This window comes from Anabrus simplex, chromosome 5 (genome assembly GCF_040414725.1).
Source record: "Anabrus simplex isolate iqAnaSimp1 chromosome 5, ASM4041472v1, whole genome shotgun sequence".
Lineage (NCBI taxonomy): Eukaryota > Metazoa > Arthropoda > Insecta > Orthoptera > Tettigoniidae > Anabrus > Anabrus simplex.
This window is the reverse complement of record NC_090269.1, coordinates 369,336,478-369,362,870: the sequence shown is the minus strand read 5'-3', so window position 1 is coordinate 369,362,870 and position 26,393 is coordinate 369,336,478. Positions and strand designations below refer to the sequence as shown.

The 26,393-nt window shown below is 39.0% G+C and overlaps 1 protein-coding gene across 1 annotated transcript in view; it reads right to left on the bottom strand.

Moving 5' to 3' along the window:
* The window catches only part of Rme-8 (receptor mediated endocytosis 8), a 397,451-nt gene that overhangs the window by 349,944 nt on the left and 21,114 nt on the right, over positions 1 to 26,393 (bottom strand). Inside the window, exons 4-8 of the mRNA XM_067147687.2 lie at positions 25,258 to 25,458; positions 13,986 to 14,128; positions 6,325 to 6,579; positions 5,560 to 5,686; positions 430 to 552 (exon numbers count right to left, since the gene is read on the bottom strand). Of these exons, the coding sequence (XP_067003788.2) occupies positions 430 to 552; positions 5,560 to 5,686; positions 6,325 to 6,579; positions 13,986 to 14,128; positions 25,258 to 25,458 (849 nt within the window). The remainder of the gene's footprint in view (positions 1 to 429; positions 553 to 5,559; positions 5,687 to 6,324; positions 6,580 to 13,985; positions 14,129 to 25,257; positions 25,459 to 26,393) is intronic.

Sequence of the window (26,393 nt, the reverse complement as noted above, 5' to 3'; positions counted from 1 at the left end):
ACATACAGAACATGTTTCACAGCAGACAACGTTAAGATGCAAGTGACTGAAAAAGTGAAGTAAGTTCTTTTCTCTCCAGTCGATTAGTTGAATGATGCTGCAAACCTGGCCCACCTTGTGTGTTTTGTTAGATCTGATGTAAAGTCAGTCAAATACAATTTTTCATACTAACAAGATATTAAGACAGTTCTTGTTTTCAACCAACTGAAATGATTTTACATATTCTCAAGATGTTGTCATGCATGTTAAGAAATTATTGGGACTGAAAGCGTACAATGTACTCCAGGTCAAGTGTTCTTCCTCTCAAATTTTTCCTTTCCCATTTCAGCTTTATTTACTAAAAACCTTGCTGCATAAAATGGCATCTTAATAAAGGACAAGTAAATGCTCTATATATAGTGTATATATAGGAAACACATAAATACTTACATCTTGTGAAACAGAATGTCGAAGGCCACTGTACGGTACGTTTGCATTAAATCTCTCTACTATTTCAGCGAATGTTCTCCTTCCAGGAGGTTGCAATAGGAACTTCAGATGCATGGATTCTGTCTATAATAAAAATGAGAGTATTTATTCTGTCACAATCAAAATCATATTCAACAGTACAAAACAATTTTATTCCAATAATATTACAAATGGATCAGGCAATAAATAGAATCAGAGAATTTGGAAAAAAGAGTAAATGTAAAATGTACATCAAAGAAAGGACGATAAGTTCCACCTTTTCAATACTATATATTGTGTGAAAGTTTTACATTTTTGTTAAAACATCACAATTTTTGTATATTTGGTACCGGTTTCGACAGATTCTCTGTCATCATCAGCCAAGGACAATTATATAAAGACATGTTGCATTAATCATGACTCTTATGTTAAGATTACAATAGTAGTTCAAAACATATACATAATATGGCTAAAATAATATTTACATATTTACAAAAAGAAAAAAAAAATGTAAAATGTTCCAAGGGGTTTAAGATTAATTAATGTGTCGCCTCAGTTTGCTCAACATATAGTCTGGAGAGAAACTTATGAACAGTATACACAAGCGGTTCTCAAACCGAGATATGCAGAGAGGTTATTTATTTATTTTATTTATTTATTTATCTTAAGTACACAGGTTTTACACCCAATTAAGTACCTTCTTGACATTCAGTATGCGTGGAATGCTACAAAATTTACATTAATAATGTAGTCTGTGAAGGGTACAATCAATATGCACAATGTGATTAACTCCATTTGTATGATACATACATACATATATACATACATACATACCTTCAATACAGATGTTTATGCCTTCAGAGTTCAGTCTGCAAGCCTCTGTGTATTTACTAAATGCCTTCACAATCCTCTATTTGTAACCAGTTCTATACCTTTAATCTTTAAATAGAAACCAAGTCTAACCATCGTTGTCTTGGTTTCCCTCTGCTCCTCTTACCCTCCATGACAAGTCCATCATTCACTTATGTAACCTAACTTTCTCCATTCACTTCACATGACCCCACTACCAAAGCCAGTTTATGCGTACCTCTTCATCCATCGAGTTCCTTCCTAACTTAGTCTTTATCTCCTCATTCAGAGTATCCTCCTGCCTCATTATTCCCACCAGTTTGTTCCACCAATCATTCTTGCTACTTTCATGTTTGCTATTCTAACTTAGGAATAAGATACTTGAGTTCACCCATGTTTCACTCATGTACAGTAACACTGGTCTTAAAATTGACTGATGTAAAGATGGTTTCACCCAGAACCTGACTTCTTTCTTATAGTATACTGCTGACTGCATCTGAGAGGTCACTGCATTAGCTTTGCTGCATCTTGATTCAATCTCTCTCACTACAATACCATCCTGGAAGAATACACATCCTAAATACTCGTACATGAAATGATATACCTGTTCCAGTTTTGTATTCCTAACCTGAAGTTCAATCCCCTTAGATATCTTCCCTAATGACATTACTTCAGTCTTGGAAATGCCATACTCACTACACCTATTATCAAGTTAAAGACATTAGATAGCAGGCTTTCAGCACAATCTACCATGGCCAATTCACCAGCATACCAGTAGGCCAAACTGCTTACTAAATTTCCACCTAACTGAATCCCTTGCCATTTTATACCTTCCAGTAAATGAGCCACATAAACCAGAGCTTTGTCTAACCCCTGTAACTCCCTTGCATCAATTCTCACTGAAGCCCAACTGTCAATATAAATCTCCTTTGATAACCTATAATAACTTACTCTTAATCCCATAATCTCACAGTACAGCTAACATCTCTTTTCTTGGTACTCTGTCACATGCCTTCTCTACATCTACAAAACATAAACATAACAGTCTATTCTTCCTGTTGCATTTTTCAGGCACACACTGAAAATCTGATTCTGACAGCCCGTCTGCGATCTGAAGCTACTCTGGCTTTCATCCAATTTACTCTCAACTACTCATTGCAACCTCCCATCCAAAATGCCTGGTATAATTATCAATAAAATGCCTTGATAGTTGTTGCAAACCTTTCTGTTCCATTGCTTATAGATAAGTGCAATTACAGCTTTCGTCCAATCAAAAAGTACCTTACTAAAATTCCGTGCTAATCTGATTATTCTATAAAGCCATTTCATCCTTGTCTTCCCACGATACAGGGTTCCCCATATAAACTAAGACCGTCCAAGCAGCGTTTTTACTCACTGCAGTATTGGAGGCACACACATAGTTCTTGACCTTGCAAGCAGTGTGTACGTGTTCGGCCTCGCAAGCATCAGTATCAGTCACCAGTCCAAATCTCAGCTGTTAACATGGTGAGACAGTTATCATTGCAACACTGTATTTTCATATGTAAAAGGTATTGTAAGTAAGAGTCGGCTGGACAGGTACGCGATGCATTTGTTTAGCAATTTCCTGGTGAACTGCCACCTTCACAAGTACAGATTTACGTAACTGTAAATAAATTTGGAACTACCGACTCAGTGCTCAATAAAAAACGTGTGCACACAAACACTTTTAAAAAAGGAAAAGCTACATGACATTGGTGTGAATCTTGAACAGTCACTGAATAAATTGCTCACAAAATGATCACAAGTAGGGGTTTCGGTTTCTTTTGAACATAGAGCTACAAAGCTGTTACACATCAAACTGTACAAGTTTACACAGGCCCTTTGTTTAAAACCTGTTGATCCAGCCACAAGAATGAGATATTGTGAGTGGTATCTTGCATCACTGAATGATCGTTTTTTCAACCCACAGCTTGTGTTCTTTTTGGATGAGGTTTGTTTTGATCTTAATGGTCGTGTGAACAGTCATTACTCTCACTACTGGTGTGCAAATCCTAATGGTGTTTTTGAAGTCCCTCATTATGATAGGAAGATGGGTGTTTGGTATGCTGTTGGTGCAAAATGAATAATTGGGCCTATTCCCACCCCCGAGATGACAGTAAATGCAGAGAGCAACCCATGACTGTCCTAATTCAAAACTTTTTGGTGTATCGGGAAATGTTATATGTTATTGGTGCTACTTTACTGTTTCAAAGGATGGATATTAAAGACATCAATGAATTGACTTCATGCTTTTGATTGTAGAATGTTCAAGACACTGTGGGTAGACCATGTCTCCAATGAGGAAGTCGAAGTTGGATCAAATATAAACAGGAATTATTTTTAAAAATTTATTGCATAAAAAAAAAAAAAAACAAACATACAGAGATCACTTTTCTAGTGTCCTGCCTTCGTTACACATTTTCTCCATCAGACTGGTAAGTTTTTGATGCCATCCTGATAGAAAGATGAGGGACGTGTGCGGAGCCAACTGTGCACAAACTCTTCTACACTTGCACCACCATCGAACTGCTGCCCTCCTAGGTCTTGTTTGAGTGGTCCAAATAAATGGTAGTCACAGGGAGATAAATCTGGACTGTACGGGGTGTGTTCCAGAGGTGTCCAGTGAATTTCCACCAGTTTTTCTCGCGTTTAAGTGTCAGTATGCAGCCCTGCATTGTTATGGAGAAGAGTGAAGTTTCAGATCGGCTGCTGGCATTGCTTTTTGCGAAACGTAGTTTTTGCTTCATCCAAAAGGTGATTATAGTAGGCTGCATTAATTGCCCTTTGTTCATGAAAAAAATTCACCAGACAAACACCCGTAGAGTCCCAGAAAATGAACGCAAGCACATTTCCAGCAGATGGGCATGTTTTGGCCTCGACCGGACCTGCTTCGTCTCTTCGCCACCAGTCCATGCTTGCTTGCTTTGACTATGGGGTGTAATGATGCACCCAAGTTACATCACAGGTCACAACACGACACAAGAACTCCTCTCCTTCCTCCTCGTAGCGACACAACAGTCTCTGACATATTTCCTGGCATAAAGTTTTTTGTTCCTGGTTGAGCGAGATCAGGAACCCACCTCAACAGCTTCTCTTCCTGCCACAAATTTTCCAGCCCACTTACACACTCGAGTCTGCGAAAGTGTTTCTTCCCCAAACTATGTGCGGAGACGTCTTAAAATTTCGGAAGGTCTGGTGCCGTCTTTTGCGAGAAATTTGATTGCTCACTGATGGTGTACTGAAGCAGCCCAGCTCTCGACCGATGTTCGTGCACACAAACCCCTTCTCCAGACACCCTCACCAATACCCTGGCAAAGCTCTGCCTCAGAACTGCTACTAACAGCAGTAGTACATTCAAATTCCTGTTTATATTGGATCCACCTTCACACTCCACCATACCAGGAAATCATACAAAGTTTTAATCTTAGCAAAAAGCAGCAAAGCAGCTTATATTGATCACATCTTCTGAAAAGACACATTACAGCCAGATACAACTGATCACAGAAGGCAAGACAGAATGGACACATGGACAATGGCATAGAAAATTATTCTGTACACAGAATTTCCAACAGTGGTTCGACATCTACAATACAGCAACACTGATACAAGCAACGCAAAATAGGAAAGATTACTCCATGGTGTTGCCAACCTACTGTAAGGAGCTGGCACCAGAACACCAGAAAAAGGAAGAAACTACCAGTACTTTTACTGTTTTCAGAGAAGCCAAGGTGTCAGAATTTTGTCCACCAGGACTTTCATGTGCCAGTAAATCTGATGGCATGAGGCTGATTTTTCAAATACCTTCATATACCACTGTGTGAGCTAGGATCAAAACTTCCAATTTGGTCTTAGCAAGTCAGCACTCCACAATCTGAGCTAATGAGGTTTCACTTGTAATTTTTTCTAGAATGGCATTTTTTTCATCACAAGATTCTGTTCTACAATTTCTTCCTTAATATTTACTTTTTAGTTATCCCAAACTTTATCATGTAAGATCAAGAACATTAAATTGCAGTTTTCTGCAGCCCACACCATACAGACAGTGCTGATATAGGGATGGTGCCACAATCATTACAGTAAAGCTGGTTTTCAGTTCCAGGAAGTTTTAACATTCTCTAATCGGTGACTTTGCAGCATTTATAGACAATAGTTTGATTCAATTTATCTTTACAATGCAAAATAAGTTATTTTTAAGATCAGAAAGAAAGAGAAAATTGTGTACAAAAAGCAACACATTCATACCTCATCCTCTACAGGGATATTCAAGGGACCAAGTCTCTTTCCCCTTGAAGTAGGTATCATTTTTACATGGACATCTCTATTGTTAGATGCTCGTACTCCATCTAAAAGCGAGGCCAGGAGAGAGTCCCTGAAATACAATGGAAAATCTACATCTGCTGCTCAAAAAATGTTAAATCAATTTTTATCACCACAAATAACTTCAATTAAAATAGCTTCTATATGCATACACTTTACATTTTCCCAAATTTACAAATATAAACAACAACTATCCTGACCAAATCAACTACAGGAAAAGGTAACATAAAAAGAAGTCATCCCCAGTTCGATGAACAAACTCCTACTTTATACGGTTGTCAACTAAGGAGAGTGGTGCAATGACCAAGTCTGCCATTTCTTCCACTTACCTGAGCCAAGTTGTTCACCTTCCCTAGTCAAAACCCTGATAAGGTTTTTGAGGCATAGGGATTATTTCTTTTTCAAACCTTTTATGGTCCTTCCCTTTCTTCTACCGATACCTTTATTCCTAAAAGGGTCAGGAATCTTTCTTGCATACAGTAATTCAAGTTAAGAGAAGAGGATTATCTAGTGCTTTCCCTTAAAACAATACACACCATCAACTGCACTCATTTCAACAAGGACAACAGATGCCAAAATAATCCAGTGTTGGCTGTCCCTATTATTCTGGAATATGCAAGTGTAGAATACTTCAAAGTAGAAGCTTGAAATATACAGAAAATATGTTTCAAAGAGTAATAATTTTCTCACCTGTCGTTGGCTGTGTAGGTTCGAGTCTGTCCATTAACATACTCGACAGTGAAGAGCTGAGGATTATCTCTACTTCTAACTAGAGCAAAAATATCACTAAGTGGTCTCAATGTGCATATGCTGTAAGTCTGATGATCTCTCTCCAGAAGGCAGGTTTCACTTAGACACAGTAATCTCTTTTGTGGTTCTGGATGTCTACTGCTTTCAACTTTCTGGACTGTGAATTCTGACGCAGAAGTTATATGTTCATCTCCACTGGCAAGATAAAACATTCAACAAGAAATCATAAATATACACAATGGAACTTCACTATAGTTACAGTCAGCAAATGTAAGGAGACATTCCTCAGGTCTTACACAAGTAAACCTTGAAAACAGCAGTACATAAATTAAATAAAGAGATAGTGTAAAGGAAACAAGCAAGTGATAAATCAAGTAATATACAGAAGCACACAAGTATAAAAAAGAATGTATCTATATACAGAGTGTCCAGTTTAAAGGTATAATGTAACAAAATTTAATAACATTATAACATATAATTTTGGGAATGTTAGGCCATGTAATACTTATAATATGCTGACGTATTTCGAACCTGCAACCACGATCGTCTTCAGAGCATAACAGAGATTTTATTGGGAACTGTCACTCCGTAGTAACCAGAGTCAAGATGGAGAGACCCTGTTAGAAATGCAGTTCATTTCAGGGCCTCTAGAGTCAAGGAGAAAGATGTTGATAAGTTAACTATGGAGGGTAGCCATGATCTACTCTGTACATAGCAGTCACCTTTCTTAAAATTATTCAGGTGTTTAGCAATTTCTATCACCTCATGAATGATTCTAGGTATAAAATGTTTCTTTTTACAAATGTCAGAAATGTGTCCTTTACAAATGACAAACCTTTAATGGTCTTTATGTATGGCATGTTCTGCCACAGCAGACTTCTCCAGCTAGCAAAGACGTAACTGCCAGCTATGTTCCTTAACCCTCGTTGCTACCTTCCTACAAGTCTGGCCAACATAAACCGATCAACAGGAACAAGGAATCATATATATTCAAACACAGTTTAAACTAATAGGATCTTTAACAGATCACAGGCAATTGCCTCTGATGATATTCAATCAATCAATCAATCAATCAATCAATCAATCAATCAATCAATCAATCAATCAATCAATCAATCAATCACTCCTGACCTGCATTTAGATCAGTCGCCCCAGGTGGCAGATGCCCTATCTGTTGTTTTCCTAGCCTTTTCTTAAATGATAGCAAAGAAATTGGAAATTTATTGAACATCTCCCTTGGTAAGTTATTTCAGTCCCTAACTCCCTTTCCTATAAAAATATTTTCCCCAAATTTGTCCTCTTGAATTCCAACTTTATCTTCAAATTGTAATCTTTCCTACTTTTAAAGACACCACTCAAATTTATTCGTCTACTGATGTCATTCCACGCCCATCTCTCCACTGACAGCTGGAACATACCACTTATGATACAGATATTGATTCCCAAAGGGAACCTGAAATATTTGTTCCGAATGAGTAAATTTATAATACTAATATAGTTTAAGGGCCGATGACCAGCGATGTTAGGCCCCTTTAACCAACAAGCATCATCATCATCATCACTAATATAGTTGGTCCGTTACTGGACATTATAAATTTTCCAGCATTTCGTCCCAGCATGCTAAGTTGGACTCATCAGTTGGCAAACAGCACACCCACCAAGGCGCATGGCTAGTGCATACCATGGAGGCCACTGTGTAGGCTACTTGGAGCCACCGGCAGTGCCAATGCAGGAATGAGTTAGCTGGAAAATTTATAATGTCCAATAACAGACCAACTACATACCACTTAGTTGAGCAGCTCGTCTCCTTTCTCCCAAGTCTTCCCAGCCCAAACTTGCAACATTTTAATACTACTCTTTTGTTGGAGATCACCCAGAACAAATTGAGCTGCTTTTCTTTGGATTTTTTCCAGGTCAAGAATCAAGTAATCCTGATGAGAGTCCCATACACTGGAACCATACTCTAGTTGGGGTCTTCTGTACATCCTTACTACAACCCCTAAATACTCACATAACCATATGCAGAGATCTGTACCCTTTATTTACAATCATATTTATGTGATTACCCCAATGAAGATCCTTCCTTATGCTAACACCTATATACCTACAATGATCCCCAAAAGGAACTTTCACCCCATCAACGCAGTAATTAAAACTGAGAAACTCACAACCTGACTTTTAACCCTGTTTATCATCATACCATTGCCTAGTGTCCATCTTACAACATTGTCGAGGTCATTTTGCAGTTGCTCACAATCTTGTAACTTATTTATTACTCTGTACAGAACCATTAACCCAGCTCAACGGAGATAGGGTCATCTTCCCTATCCTTCACTTGAGTAATTCTTGTCTGGCACATCCACGTTGTGGGGGTGGGTATCCTCCACATCAGTAGGCTGGTGTGAAGGAGAGCTAAGTTCAGGCAGGGACCCAGTTTCACAGGGTATAACATGGAACCCATGCCCAGGGTAACGGGTGAAGACCTTAACAGCATCTTAGGCAGAGAAGGAGACTTTCAGAATGGCGATGATGATGGATGAGGCAACCCATCCTCTCTGGGGAAAATTAGAAGAGGAAACCACTGCCTTGTGGAGAAGAGGGATCTTCAAAGGCTAAGGGAGTAAACCCAAAAAGAAAATCCTCAGATGTGTTAGGCTTAGCAGGTCAGCAGATGAGTAAATTTGTACTTGCTTTCAACTACAATACAAGCCTCGGATGGAAGTTTAAAAATAGAAATGGAATTGACAAGTCTCTGACTACAGTTGCACAGTATGATGGTAATGCTGATGTTCGTGTAAGTGTTAGATTAGAGAACAAAACCCGATTTGAAGCAATAAATATTTTAACAATGAATGGGAAGGAAAATAAATTGACTGACCTAATGGAGAGACGGAAACTTGACATCCTGGAATTAAGTGAAGTAATATGGAAAGGGAAAGGAATGAAGGAACTAAGAAAGGGCTACACCTTGTACTGGATGGGTAACAGTAAAGAGAAAAGAAATAGAGTGGGATTTGTAGTGAAACAGAATGTCGAACCAATAGCTGAAGTTGAGTATGTAAATGAAAGAATTATAATAATGCACATACATGTAAACAAGAAACTACTGAAGATAACACAGGTGTATGCTCCATAGACAGGATGTAGCGTGGAAGAAAATGAAGAGTTCCTCAATGAACTGCAAACACATATTGTTGGAGATGGGATCATGATAATGGGAGATCTGAATGCTCATGTGGGAACCGATAGAATGGGATATGAAAATGTTCTGGGCCCACATGGGTATGGCGACAGAAATGAAGATGGAGAGAAACTATTGGACTTTTGTATCAGAAATAACCTGGTAATAAAGAACACATGGTTTATGAAGAGGAATAGCTATAAGATCAGCCGATATAGTTGGGATGGACAGTATGGAACACTCATTGCTTTTATAATAACAGACTGAGAATGGGGAAGATATGTTCCGAATACAAAGATAATCCCCACTGAAAGTATGGAAGGTGATCATTAGATTAATTGTATTAAAATTGTATTGAAGAAGAAACCAAAGATCAGGATTTGGGAATTGGAGGAGGAGGATAAAAGAATGGCATTGAAAGATTGTATAAAAAGGAAGTTGCCTAACACAGAAATACGAAGTGGAGAAGAAGAGTGGAACAATTGAAGACAGACATTTGTCGGAGCAGCAATTGAGGTATTCGGGAAAACAAAAGCAAGGTTAAAGGAAAGGAGACAAGGTGGTGGACAGACAAAATAAAAAAAGAAATAAAAGAAAGGAACAAGGTAAAGAAAGAAATGGATAGGGAAAAACAAAAAACGTATCAGAGGCATGAGAATAAGATAGAAAGGTTACATGTGGAATATAAAAGATTGAAACTACAAGTAAAGAGAAGTGTCAGGGAAGAAAAGGAGAAATGTTGGGGAGAGTTTACCAACAAAATTGAGCAAGATAGTCGAAGAAATCAGAAACTATTACACAGAGTAATAAAATTGAAAAAAATAAATCAAGGAAAAATCAAGGCATTAGAAAGGGAAGATGGATCTGCAGTACATGACAAAAAGGGTCTTCAGAAGGTGAAAAGCAAGTGGAAAAGACAAATTCAATGCTGATATGATTACGGCAGCAGGAAGCATTGGACTACAGTGGCTATGCAGAGCCCTCAATGCCATATGGAAGGATGAATGGATACCTGAAGACTGGCAACAAGGAAGCACTGTACCACTGTTCAAAAACAGGAAATAGGAAGAAATGTGAAAATTATAGAGGTATAACCCTATTTTCACATGGGCTAAAAATAATGGAGAAAGTCATAGAAAAAAGACTGAGGGATATAATAGAAACAGTTAGAGGAAGAACAATATGGCTTTAGATCAAACAGATCAACAATAGACTTGATATTTACAGTGTGAACGATAATGGAAAAACATCTCGAAAGGAACAAGGAAATCATATTCGTATTTTTGGATTAAAAAAAATGGAATTAAAAATTTCATTAAGTCAAAAAAATTTGGAATAACTATTAATTGTATATGAATGAAATTTTCATAATATCTCTACTTTTATGTAGGTGACACTCCCACAAAGTTTCGTGAAAATCCATGCATTGGGTAAAAACATATTTTTATCTCCAGAGTGTCGCCTTAAAGATGGTCTTGATATTGTGCCTTCCAAGAATATTGCCAATCCTATCCATAACAGATTGTACATATGGCAAGAAGGCCAGGCTCAAAGGACAAGAATCGCGTGACAATCTGTCATTTGGCTTAGGATGTAGCATTCTGTCAATCTCTTTCCTTGAGTAGCCATTGTTCAAGAATGTTCTGGTTAGGAACTCACATTTACAGTTTAATTTTTCCCTCTTCATAAACCTCCCTTGTTTGGCTATAAGGGTGTTAAGCACAGGATGCTTTTGGTAAGGATGGTGATGAGAGGATCCATGAAGATATCTATTAGTATGGGTGCATTTACAGTAAACCAAATGATCTGAAGTTCCATCTGATTTCCTAGAAACTAAAACATCCAAGAACGGCAAACATCCTCCACATTCAGTCTTCATGGTAAATTTAATGTTTGGATGTATGCTGTTCAAGTGATCCAAAAATATAGATAACTGTGTTCACCATGGGGCCAGATAACAAATGTGTCATCAACATACCTCAACCAGAGGGAAGGCTTGAGTGAGCAAGATTGAAGACAGAGCTCTTCAAAATTTTGCATATAGAAATTAGCGAATATTGGTGCCAATTGCGATCCCATGGCAACACCATCTATTGTTCATATATTGTACCATGAAAACTTAAATACATGATGGTACAGACAAGGTGAAACAGATTAACAATGTCAGCACGAAAGTGTTTATCCAACAGAGACAAGGTGTCTATGATTGGAACCCAGGAGAGACGTGCAGATTGGATAAAATGCCAATGAGAGGATGCCAGTGAACAGAACTTTGAGGAGGGAATCTGAAAGAGAGGTGGAAGAAAATCAACCTATGGGAAGACCAAGAAGAAAGTGAATTGATTTAGTGAAGAAGGGTGTACTGCAGAGAGGATATGACTGGGACTAGTTAGTGGAAGAAGAGTAGAACAAGGACAGGACGAGACTTAGGGGGCTCATACACCCGTGTAACTGGAGATGGTTTAAGGTGGTGATGAAGAAGGTCAACAAAAAAGTGTGTGATAACCATAATGGAAAAACACCCATATCACTTACACAAATAATGGAAAGGATAGTGGTGGTGGTGCTTATTGTTTAGAGAGGAACTTCAAATAGGCAACCATCCTCGATATAACATAAAACAGAGGGAAAAAATCGAAGGGATTCGACACTTCAAAAAATTAAGAAAGACGAAGGGCATGAATATGAAAGACTCCCTAGCCCTTGAATGCTCTATTAGCGTTGGGGTCAGAAAAGAACAAGAGTTGACCAAGGGAGGTCAGATAAGATAAATGAAAGTGAGGAGTCTGGTACAAGTAAGTGGAAGCAATGTCATGACTCAGTGAAGAGCCCTGTGGTTGCCAAACCTATGCTCCCAACTTTAGAGCCCCAGGGGCCCCTTTTAGTGACCTCTTACGACAGACAAGAGATACCATGGGTATTTTTCTACCGCCCCCACCCACAGGGGAAAAAGGAAAGGGCAATATAGAGGAGACTGAGAAGAAAAATGGAAAGATATAGGAGGAGCATTAGAAATGGCAGATCAATGGTGAATCCTATCTTCAGTATGAGACAGTTAATGGAAAGACATTGGGAGAGTGGCAAGGATCTTCCGAGGATATTTTTCAATGTAGTACCCATGGAAAAGGTATGGGAAACAATAAGAAAGGAAACGGGCAAACAAATAATGCAAATTCTATATGTAATGTATGGCAAATATTTTAGCTGTGTCCAGATCCAAGTTCAGAGTACAAGATAGTTAAAGAATGTTACTGGGCTAATACAGAAAAGCATGCCATCACCACTTTTATAATGATAATGGATGAATTTGTGAAGGAGTCAAAGGAAGCATTTGGTGAAATAGAGTTGAGTAATGCTATTTGTTGATTATATTATGAATTGGGGGAACAGAGAGTGGTATGATAAAGAGGTGACAGAGTAGAGAAAGGAATCATAAATACTGGAGGTCAGAACCCTGAAATAGTGGACAGTTTCAATAGGAAGCAAACTAATGAATATAAAGGCTGATATAGAGATAAGCAAAAGCTTGCAGCAGGAAAATGCATTCTACAAGAAAGTATGGATTTTTTTTTTTTTCTGCTAGCTGTTTTACGTCGCACCGACACAGATAGGTCTTACGGCGACGATGGGACAGGAAAGGGCTAGGAGTGGGAAGGAAGCGGTCGTGGCCTTAATTAAGGTGCAGCTCCAGCATTTGTCTGGTGTGAAAATGGGAAACCACGGAAAACCATTTTCAGAGCTGCCGACAGTGGGGTTCGAACCTACTATCTCCTGAATACTGGATACTGGCCGCACTTAAGCGACTGCAGCTATCGAGCTCGGCAGTATGGAATCTAGTTTGGAAATATAGGGAAGTACTATATAGAGGGACTATATACCCATATTGATATACGCATCAGAGACCTGAGCAGTGACAAGAAGAGAGGAGAATAATTCAAGTCAATGAAATGAAATTCCTAAGAAGCGTGATAGGAGAGAGAGATTGAGAAATGAAGATGTAAGGAAGGAAACTGGAGTAGAAAAGGGTGACAGAATTGAGAAGAATAGACAAAGACTGTTTGGACATGTAAGGAGAATGGAGAAGGAAAGGATTCTTAAACAGATGGTGAAGGCTCTGTTTGAGGGAAATAGTGCACAAGGGAGACCCAGGGCAAGTTGGACAGGATCAAGACCAGTATAAGAAGAAGAATGGTGGAAGGAGAAAGGAGTATGGTGAAATTCCATAAATGCCCTAACCAGCTGGAACTGGACAAGGAGAAAAGATAAAGATATTGACTATCACACACTATCCAGCATGAAGTACAAAACCAATAATTCTTCTTCCTCCGATACATAGTCAAGTAAAGTGACAGCCATAGCCTAACAGAAAATCAGCGAGACTCAAAACAGGAAAAGATGATGGAAAAATGATCTACTATACCTGTATTTCCCAAATCGTTGATTCACCACTTCGTCCCTTGTCACAGAAACCTCCAAAACCTTAATGCTAATACCAACATTTGTGCTGGCTGCTTCCTGCATCTTGTGTCGGATTTCTCCATAATTTGGTGATGCAAATAGATGCTAGAAAGAAAGCGGAAGAAAATTTTGGGGTTAATTCAATGCAAGACATGTATCGTAACTGACTGCTATTTCAAAATAAGAACTCTGAAAGTAAAAATCTATAATAGCACAAAAGAAGGCAATTCTACAACATACAAGGTAATAAAGATCCCAAATAAAATCCAGATATGACAAATTTGTTTCTTGCCTTTGGCTAATTTATAAGGATAAATAACGTTTGCTCAGGTAAGAAAGCCAGCACAACCAAAATATATACAGTAAACATCTAGGAAACAGATAGAGAACAGTGACTTACTGTGTAAGAACATGTGAATAGAGTACACACAAAAGAAAGACACAAGTCCAAACTTTTTGGCTGCAACCGAGGAGAGAGTAAGAATGGAAGTGGTCACTGTTGACAAGTAGATGCTGTTGTGAGATAAGGGGAATAGGGAGAAAGACAAGATTTTTTTTCTGTTAAGAAGGAAACCAACCGTTTTCAATATTGACTGAATATACAGTAACGTAGCTTTTCAGTCTGTCGAAGCATGAAACGTAACACTATAACATATTTAATTGTTAATTTTTTTACAGGTATGTTACATTGTTACATTTCATGTTTCAAACAGACCAAAAAGCTATACGTTATACAAAGATCAATCAAATATAAATGGGATTTTTGTTCCTGAACATCAACCGTTGGTAGGACAAGCCCTGCGCTTCTGCTATGCTTAGGCGGGTCCGTCACGAGTGGGGAGAGTGTGCTGTTAGATATTTCCCCGCCGTTTCATCAGTAACGCTCAAGATGTCTGAGCAACCGTTGCACCTCTCCACTGCGCAATACATAATTATAAAATATCTCGCTCGTGAAGGAGTTACAGTGGTGAAAATTTACCGGAGATTGACTGCACAGTTCGGTGATCAAACACTGTCAAGGACGCGTGTATTTGCCTGGCATAAAAAGTTCAAGGAAGGACGAGAACATGTGGAAAATCAGCAACACGATCACTGTCCTCAAACTAACAATACAGACAAAATCTGTGCGGTTAAAGACATTACTGATGACGATCGACGGGCGAGAGTATCAGAAATTGCAGAACAAGTCAGAATCAGAAATGGGAGCTGTCAGTCAACCATCACAAACAACCTACTGTTCTGTAAAGTGTGTTCCAGATGGGTCCCTTGCCTTTTGACCAAAAATCTGAAGTTGAGACATTTGGAGGTCTGTCAGAGACTTGCAGCAAGAAGGTGATACATTTTTGAGTCTAATCATCACCTGTGATGAAACATGGGTCCACCACTACACTTCCAAATCCAAATAAGCAACTAAGGAGTGGCTGAGGAAAAGAGAGGCAGCACCAGTGAAAGCCAAGACTCGACTGTCAGCTGGCAAGGTTCTTGCAACCGTTTTTTTCGATCGGCGAGGCATTTTGCTGATCTAATTTTTGCGAGAGCAACGCACAATCAACGCTGCTTACTACTGCGAGCTGTTGAACAAGGTGAGGGTTGCATATCGCCGCAAAAGACGAGACCAACCGATTCTACAGGTCATCCTCCTCCACGACAATGCGCAGCTCCAGACTGCAGCTCTGTCTCCAAGCTACAGGAAATGCACTGACTACACTTGATCCTCCTGCTTACAGCCCCGACTTATAGTCCTGCGATTTCCATTTATTTGGACCGCTTAAAGAAGCTCTAGGAGGGCAACAATTTGAAGATGATGAGTGTGTGCAAGACTTTGTGCACAACTGGCTGGCGACAAGACCCTGTTATTTTTACGATGAGGGGATCAAAAAGCTGCTCATACGCTGGGACAAATGCATTTCCAAAACAGGAAACTATGTGGAAAATTAAATTGTAACTGCCTTATGTTTTTCAATAAATGAATTTAAATAAAAAATAAAATCCCATTTATATTTGATCCACTCTCGTATCAGACAAGAGAATGGGATAAAAAGGACCTGTTATTTAATGTTAAGGCCATGTGCTTCCTCAGACCTAAGCACCAGTTGTTGACCAACTTCTAAGGGTGAAAGGGTGGGAAGTTGGGTGTAAATGTTAAAGGATTTTAACTGTGAAACCATTATCAAATATGGCCTGATGGTGCCTGGTGTTAACAAGTACAGAAAGATACACGTTAGTGGTTTTGCAGGTACTGTAGTTTAACCTGACTGCTTTACATACTATACACAGACTCACTCTCTGTTTTACTGTTCATTCACACTAGTTAGTCTAATTATATTATACACTCCTGTCCCCTAGCGCTGCTTCTTATTCTTCTTAGCGCACCTGTCCGCCTCTGACATTGGCAATCAACATGGCTATTCTGGCTTTATCCATTACAATTCAGAACAGTTCTGCAGATGTTTTGTTGAACCAGGTTTTAAGGTTGTCGAGCCGGGGAATTCTTCGCCCAGGAGATATTTTTCCTTCTATTTTTCCTTGCAGCATAAGTTGATGCAACTCATATATTTTCTGATTCCTCATGATGTGTCCAAAATATTTTAGTTTATGACACTTGATGGTGTTGATCAGCCCTGGTCTCTTGTTAGATTGGCTTAGAACCTCAACGTTAGTAACTTTCTGAGTCCATGATATTCTCAAAATTCTTCTGTATAGCCAGAGTTCAAATGCTCCCAGTCTAGCAGTGGTGGCTTTTGTAAGGGCCCATGTTTCAACACCATAAAAAAGAACTGAAAACACATACATAGCATCTAAGGAACCGCATTTTGGTATCCATGGTAAGGTTGTGATTGTTGAAGGTTGAGCTCACTGAGTTGAAAACACTCCTCGCTTTTCCAATGCGACACTTTATCTCTTGCGAACTGTCCCATGCTTCGTTAATTATGGTACCCAGGCAGTTCACTATAAACTCACTGTACAATGTTCACAGCCACACACTTTACAGTTTATGCACACGCAACCAGTTTCACAAGTCTGTACGTGGTACATGGCTCACACACTCACGGCAGTCTTCTTTCATTGTCCCTCGTCGCACGGCTGCATTGTTCTGCGCCAGTTCATATGCAACACTAATAGCACTCTGTCAACACTGTCTTCAGCTGCACCCCACTGAACCGTTTTGATTGCTGGCAGAACTGAGCCAACACTGAACCATCACAATCTAGAATGGCCTGTCTTATATAGGGAGGCTGGCCCTTCCAAATATTTCTAGAGAATAGAAGCCCCTGGAAATATCTGAAAGCAGAAAGCTCAAAGTTCCTCTCTCAAAATCAGGGAGGCCTGCAACTGGTGAAGATAGTAGCGGTGGCTGGTCTTAAATGCATAACTCGTCTCGATTGGTCACTAGGAGTAGCGAGAAGGCAGGGCCCACTCAAAGTCATTTGTGGCTGAAACTAGGCAAACTTTCTCCTCCTGTGATGAAAAAATGATTTCCCTTACATATTCCTGTTTCAAATCCTTTTATTCCTCCTATTTTGATTTTTACACTACTAATACATTTTTTGTACAAAGCTTTTATCATTTTCACTTCTGCTCTCTACTTGTTCTTTTTTTTTTTCTCAGTGCATCCCAGACTGCCTTGGTACACTGTCACAGGTCTTTTTGATATCTCCACAAACATCATCAAATCTTTCCTAAATTCTCATCTTTCCTCGATCAGTTGTTTACTGTGAAGAACAGGATTAACCCTTAAATGCACAGCATTGCATATGAGTAAAGGAGAATTTACTTGCTCTTTATAACTGATTTACGAGTTTACAATTAAGCATTTACCTCTACCTTGCAGATGAACTCACTAGGTGTGGCTAATGTAACAAAAAATTAACAATCTTTCATTTTATGATTTTTCTTGTTAATTAGCTAGAGTGCTGTAAACTTTAAACAACCAAGGTAAAACAATTAAAATGTTGTTTACCTCAGAGAATTTGTGAGCAAGGACATCCCAAATGTAACAGTAAATACAGTAATCATAGAGCTTTGCATATACTGATTCGTAAAACATTCAAAACTTGTATCATTTTGACTGATTCAAATAAATTACAAAATATTTATTTTGAAAAATACTTTTGGAGTGAAAAAAATAAAACTTGAAAGAAATCATAAATTGCACTTTTAAAGATTAATGTTGATCTGCCCTTCGTAAACCCATACTGTTCTTCTCCCACTGTCTTTTCTACTTTCATCCTCAGTCTTACTTCCAATAACCTCTCAAATATATTGATAACATGTGCAATAAGAGAGATTGCTGTAGTTGTGTCACATTCCCCTCTATCACTTTTCTTGATTCAAACCCACCATCCCTCGAATGCAAGCTCAAAGCTACGTGACCCAAACCAAACAGCCAACTCGCTCAGTTTACCATAACTTCTGGGACTTCTTTTTCTTCCAAATCGCTCTTAATGGTCTATACAACCACTGTACTCGTATTGGGCAAACTGTCTTCTTCATTTCTGTACCTACCTACCTGATCTACTCCAGGTGTTTTGCCACACTTCCTCTTTTGTATAACTTCTATTTCTAGCATGGTTATGTCTTCCTCAATCAATCAATCAATCAATCAATCAATCAATCAATCAATCAATCAATCAATCCTGATCTGCATTTAGGCAGTCGCCCAGGTGGCAGATTTCCTATCTGTTGTTTTGGCTTTGCCATCAGAAATAAACTTGCCGAATCACTCTTGGAAACTCCTAAGGGAATTAATGATAAATTAACAATACTGTGTGTCCATTCTGTTAATGGAAGACGTCTTCATTTCATATGTGCCTACACTCCCACCCTCACCTCACCAGATGAAGAAAGAAACAATTTCATGATGATTTGCGTGAAGTTCTACTGATCATTTCCCTCCAGTGATAAAATTATTCTGATAGGAGATTTCAATACATATGTTGGGATGAAGTATGAAGCCTGGAATGGAGTGCTTAGCCAGCATGGCACTGGAAAATGCGACACTAACAGCCATGCACTGCTCATTTTTTGTGCAGAATTCAACCTGAACATTACAAACACCTTCAGACTCCCTGAAAATTATAAAACAACTTGAGTGCATCCCTGCTCTGAACACTGGCACCTTCTTGACTATATAATTGTTACCAGAAGATAATAATGCTATTAGCTTTATATCCTGCTAACTACTTTTTCAGTTTTCGGAGATGCCGAGGTGTCGGAATTTTGTCCCGCAGGAGTTTTTACGTGCCAGTAAATCTACCGACACGAGGCTGATGTATTTGAGCACCTTCAAATACCACCAGACTGAGCCGGGATCGAACCTGCCAAGCTGGGGTCAGATAGCCAGTGCCTCAACCATCTGAGCCATTCACCCCGGTGTTCACAGAAGTGACCTCAAGGACATGTTAATTACTAGGGCCATGCATCGAACTGAGGTTTGGACAATGAAAAGTAAGGAGCAGAGTAGAATTCAAGCCAGTGAAATGAAATACCTAAGAAGTATGATAGGAAAGAAAAGGACAGACAGATTGAGAAAAAGAGATGTGAGAAAGGAGGTTGGAATGGAAAATCTAAATGAGAGAACTGATAGGAGTAAACTAAGATGGTTTGGAGTCCAGCCCCGCTGTGTAGGGGGCAACGCATCCGCCTGTCACCCGGCGGCCCCGGGTTTGATTCCCGGCTAGGTCAGGGGTTTTTAATTGTCAATGATTAAAATCCCTGGCGTGGGGACTGAGTTTTTGTCATCCTTAACGTTCCTTTCCTCACATTCAACACTCTACACTTCCTCCATTCTCATAACATGCAGGTTCATATCACATGGTGGAAGTAGGGGTAAATGATCTCCATAGGTCGACGCCCCGAACAAACAGCATTTAAAAAAAAATGGTTTGGACATGTAGAGAGGATAAAGGAGGAAAGAATACCAAAACATGTGATGGAGATAAAGTTTGAGGGAAATAGAGCGAGAGGGAGACTTAGAACAAGGTGTATCGATTTGATAAAGAGGAGTGGAAGAACAAGAAACCTGGATTGGGACAAAATGATGGAAGAGGAATGGTGGAAGGAGAGAGGAAGGTGCAGAAGCGCCATAAATACCCCAACCCAGCAGGAGCCGGATAAGGGGAAGGAAGAGGAGGATGATGAATAAAGAATCTTAAACAGGAAGATAAAAAGGAAATGAATAGTGTTCTGGGTAAATTAGGTGAACTCATAACAGTTATAACAGATCCCAGGAAACCACTGACACGTGGAAGGAATATTTTGACTTCTCAACATAAAACAAAATCTTACTGGTGATGTCATGAACAATGGATCTCATGGGGAGGAGGACAATGGCACTGGTGAAATGAAGCTTGAGAAAGTGAATGGATGGTAAGTAAACTCCACTGTCAAAGCAGCACGAATAGATGAAATTAGACCTGAAATGGTGAAATATGGTGGGAAGGCAGGAATGAAATGGCTTCACAGCATAATAAGATTAGCATGGAAAGTTAGTAAGGTACCTTCTGATTGGACAAAAGCAGTAATTGCACCTATCTACAAGCAAGAGAACAGGAAGGATTGCAACAACTATGAAGGTAGTTCATTGACCAGTACACCAGGCAAGGTGTTAACTGGCATTTTGGAAGGATGGTTGCAATTAGCTGTTGAGCATAAGTTGGATGAAAAGACCAGTGTGATTTCAAAGCACACAGGAGCTGTCAGGATCAAATTTTCAGTATGAACCAGGTAACCAAAAAATGCTACAAGGGGAATAAACAGTTACATTTATGTTTTGTGGATCTAGAAACAACATATGACAGCGTACCGAGGGATAGAATATTTGCCATACCGGGGGACTATGGGATTAAGGATAGATTATGAAAATCAACCAAAAGCATTCATATGTTGACAAATGGGCTGAGGTGAGAAGTGATTGTAGAATGAGTTCCTGGTTCACGGTACTTACAGAGCAAGGCTGTAATCTTTCACATTTATTGTTCACTGTTTACTTGGATCATCTAGTGTACTGAAAGGTATAAAGTGGCAGGGAGAGATTCAGTTTGGTGGAAATGTAGTAAGCAGTCTGGCCTATGCTGACGACTTGGTCTTAATGGCAGATTGTGCCGAAAGCCTGCAGTATATCATCTTGGAACTTGAAAATAGGTACAATGAGTATGGTATGAAAATTACCTTTTCCAAGACTAAAGCCTTGTCAGTAGATATGAAACCTAAGAGAATTCAATGTCAGGCTGGGAACATAAAGCTGGAACAGGTAGATAATTTCTAGTATCTAGGACACGTATTCTCCTAGGATTGTATTATTCTAAGTAAGATTGAATCAAGGTGCAGCGAAACTAATGTAGCGAATTCTCAGTTGTGATCAACAGTATTCTGTAAGAGGGAATTTGGCTACAAAACAAAACTGTCTTTTCACTAGTCTGTTTTCGGACCAACTTTGCCTTACAGGAGTGAAAGTTGGGTGGACTGAAGATATCTTATTCATAAGTTAAAAGTAACAGACTTGCAAGTAGCAAGAATGATTGCTGGTACAAACAGATGGGAACAATTGTAGGAGGGTACTCAGAATGAGCAGATAAAGGCTAAGTTAGGAATGAACTCAACTAACAATGCTGAGGCGAATGGAGGAGGAAAGGTTACCGAGCAGAATAATGGACTCTTTCAAAGAGGGCAAGAACTTACTGATTCAGCTTCGAAAATATATCTACAACTTCTTACAGAAAGAGACACCAAAAAAAATCTAGTGTACTGTAGAATAGTCTATAGGTCCTTAATATACTTTCTATTATTTGATTAAATAATCATAGTAATGGTTAATTCAAATTTTGGATATTTAAAAGTCTTTCAGATGTACCTTCCATTTGAATTAATTATAGTAAATTAGTTGTAACTTTTACAGCTATGTAGAAAAGGAAGGAATCAGGTCAGAAAGCAAAGGACATACGCAATGTAATATCAATTCACATTATGTTATAAACAGTGTCATCTTTACAATCAAGTCAAATTGTAAATTAATAATAAACATTGTTGTTCTTTCTTCATTATGCCCAATTGAAGATTATATTTGAACTAGTTAGCTTCTTCAAAATCTCTTCATGATCTCTCTCTCTGTTTTTGTGTTTTCCTGTCCATTGTTTTCCAAAAGCTTTACAATTTCTGGTGGTATTTCTGTAGCATTTATTTCTTGTAAATCCTGCTTTATTTCTTCTAGCCAGTTGATTTGACCTTCTTTGAATTGATTATAGCAAATCCATTCTACAGATGTGACCATCGAATTGCAAGTGTCTCCTACATTCAGCATCAGTAGACATATACAGTTGCTGTGTACAGGTCCGTAGTTTTTCTTTTAATCCATACACCACTTCCATGAGTGGGACCATACATTTTCCTAAAAAAAAATTAATTCTTGCTTTTGAATTTCATTAATTTTAGAGTGGCCTCCTAGAGATGTTGTTTCTGAGGCATATAATACCTCGGCAAAACAACTGTCTTGAAAAGCCGAAGTTTCACATTACATGATGTCACTCTTTTATTGTAGTGATGCCATGTTAATGTAAGCTTTCTGGAGTTTGGTGGCTCTTCCTAAATTGTCTTTACTGTCCAGTTCAGAAAGTAATGTGATTTCTCCAACATATGTGAAGGAAGACACACATGAAATTGTTTCATATTTAGTCTATAGTGGGGATCTGATATTCTGATGTACAACTGCCATGAAATGGGTTCTCATAGGATATTCTGGAGACCTGTCTTTGATGCTATCTCGTGTAACTTCTCTATGACCTACCTGGTTTCTTCACTAGCCTTACTAATGAATCAACAAAAGCTGGCACTTCGCCTTGATTCTCTTTCCTACAGTAGCGGAGGTTATACACATCATCATCATCATCATCATCATGGGGGAGAATGTTGACCCCCGGATCCGAACATGGCAGGTTCAAACCCAGCAGAGGTAGTCGGATTTTTGAAGTGCGGCAAAAAGTTAATTTGACACTTCATGTTGTACGATGTCAGCATGCAAAAATTTCTGCTGACACATTTGGTGTTTACCCAATAAAATTCATTAAACCTCAGCCACAGACGCCCAAAATAAATTCAGTTTAGCTGTCATTAAGTAGGCCCAGAGTAAAATGGAATGTCGAAATTGACTAGCAGACAGCCAAATGGCGTCAAATCAAAATGTCTACACATGGTAGTGGAGGCCATACGATTATTATAAATATATACAGTATATGCGAATAAGCCCATTAAGATTACGCAAAGTACTTAAAGGCGTGCATTTGCCTTCCTCTGTGCCCATATTTCTTTCATTCTTTTACAGTGGGCTTTCTTTCTGTCTTCAGACCAGCTTGTTCCAGTCTTCTTCTTTGGTCTCTCTCAAATCGGTTTTAATTTCGCCAATCCATTTCATTGTGTCTGTTTTAGCTTTAATCCTATTTGCATAGAATTCAATGATTTGTGTGGTACGTCTGTCTGGGTGCATCCTTTTAATATGACAATAGAATCTTGGCCTTCGTTTTCTTATGTCACAGTGAATATTTGTGCATTGTTTGATTTCATGTCTGCTTCTAAGTTGGTATTGTCCATTGGTGAGTTTTGGGCCTAAAATTTTTCTTATGATTTTGCGTTCCTTTTTCTCTATGTTTTCAATGCCTGCTTTCCTGTTCAAAATTAGCATCCCTGATCCATAAAGGCATTCTGGATTAATGACTGTATTGTAATGTTCCAGTTTTGTATGCCTGGAGATACATTTTTTAATGGATATTTTGGGTTAGTCGAAGTGCTGCTGATGATAATTATGATGCTTGTTGTTTAAAGGGGTCTAACAACTAGGTCATCGGCCCCTAATGGTACGAAATGAGACTAAATGGAATGACAAATTAAAAGTCCAAAATCCTCCAATGACCAGAATTCCAAACGTGAGGACGAAGAATGAATGGATATGAATTTAAAACAATCAGTGGATCCGACCCGCAATGCCTCACATTCACAGAAACTGACGTGAAACAATAATATTACTGACCGAGGGACTGAGTCTATAGCATAATACTGAATCGATGATGCTTTTAGTCTAAAGGGGTCCAAAATCCAAGTCATCCGCCCCTCATAACGGTACTTTTCACTAGGAAAGTAGAACCATGGTATTTGTCATGTTGCGGTACTAATCAAAAGTAGCGTAGACTTGCGGCATTCCACACAGTATGGTACTACTTACAGGTAATGAAATTTGCACATGGAATACAGACCTATGGTGTTTCGCACACTGCAGCGCCATTTACAGTCAATGCAAATCTATGGTGTTCATCACATGTGTGTACTAACCACAGGGAGCCACACTATCCCATGATGTTCCTCATATAGTGGGTACTAATCATAGGCAAGTCAGAACCATGGTGTCGCTCCTAAAGTGGTACTAATCACACGTACTGTAGAAGCCGGCAACGCATTCTGTTGCTACTAATCACAAACCTATTTGGTACCTAACATAGTGGTAATATGCGCAAGTAAAAGCGACCCATGATATTCCCCGTGTGGTGGTACTAATCATAAGTAGTTTCATGGTTCCGATACAATCATCCCTTGGTCGCTCCTTTTAGTTGCCTCTTACGACAGGCAGGGGATACCGTGAATGTATTCTTTGTCTATGTCCCCCACCCACAGGGGGTTGTGTGTTTGGTCCGCGAGAGGTATTTTATTTCCCTCAAGTCCGCCGGCAAGCCGGTTAGGACCCCCCTATCCGCCATGTGGGACGCGCCACGTGGGAGCACATCACCTTTCCCCCTGCTACGCCAGCGTAGTAGATTCGTGGAGTCGAAGTGCAGTTTCCATCTTTTAGCATCTAATTTCAATGGCTTTTGTTTAAAGTCCATTATCCTGAACTGTTTCACCAAGGTACATAAATTGTAATACTCATTTAATTTTGCCATGTTATGTTTTCGTGAACTTTGGTGCAGGTTTGTTGCAGGTCATGTATTCTGTCTTTACAAAAGATATCTGAAGGCCGACTTTTTCCGCAATTTCTTTCAATCTGATTTTGGGTGGTTGAAATGTCTCGGGTTAATATTGCTAGATCGTCTTCAAATGCTAAGCAATCTATCGCTAGTTATTATTATGATGTCACATTCACACATGTTTTGTAAAGTAACATTAAACTTTGTAGAACTTACAATGAATTATAACAGGCAACATATTATAACCATCAATCTCTCTCCATTAACGTGACTGTAAAAGTAACTTACCGTTCGACCAAAGCCTCCACAAACCACAGCAAATCCTCCAGGGAGATCTGTTACTTCTGCCAAACCTTCAAAATCTTTGTAGTAATACGATGCTAACACAGCACACGTTGTAGGATCAAGCTGGTCCAGAGAGAATGGGGTAACCTCCAACATCACAGGTAATTTTGTTTCTGACCAATGGTATTTGTAAGCATGGTACCTCTGTTCAAATAAATAAGTACTGTACATCAGCAACAATTAGAAAAACAGCTATGCAACATAATTTAAATTACAGAAGGTTAGAAAAAAATGTATATATAGGCAATGCTACATCATGGCATGTTTGAATACTAGTTACACCTTGCATCACAGTTCAAAAACTAAAACCCATGCCACAACAGCCCCGAAGGGCCATGGCCTACCAAGCTACCGCTGCTCAGCCCATAGATCTCCAGATTAGGAGGCGTTGTGTTGTCAGCATGACAAATCCTCTCTGCCATTATTCTTGGCTTTCTAGACCAGGGCGCCATCTCACCGTCAGATAGCTCCTCAATTGTAATCACGTAAGCTGAGAACCTCAAACCAATCCTCAGATCCAGGTAAAAGTCCCTGATCTGGCCAGGAATCGAACCCGCGACTTCCAGCCAAGAGGCAGGCACGCTTCCTCTACACTGTGATCCCCATTTTCTCTCTCTCTTTTTTTTTTTTTTTTTTTTTTTTTTTTTTTTTTTTTTTTTAAATGTTGTGGAACTGCTGCAATTTAGACACACAGGATAGGAAACGTAAGTCAATAAGTGTCCGTTATTAATGGTACCAAATTACTGTGTGTCATACAATATAACAAGCAACTTAGAGAGGAATGCAGTACACACTGCAAACAGCATAGAATAAATACAGTAGAACCTCGTTTATCCGAAATAAAGGGGGCGGAGCCACTTCGGTTGACGCATTTTTTTCAGATGACACATGGCAAATATTTTCTGAAGTTAAATGTCAAAATAAAAATGCATAAACTCTGTTAAGCAAAGGTGCTTACAGTATATTAACATTAAAATGTTTACATAATGTCTCACATTGTATAAAATCAGCGATTTTCTTCTGAATTTTCTTGGCGCAGCTACATTGCGCCACCGTTTAATCAACCCTACATCAGCAGG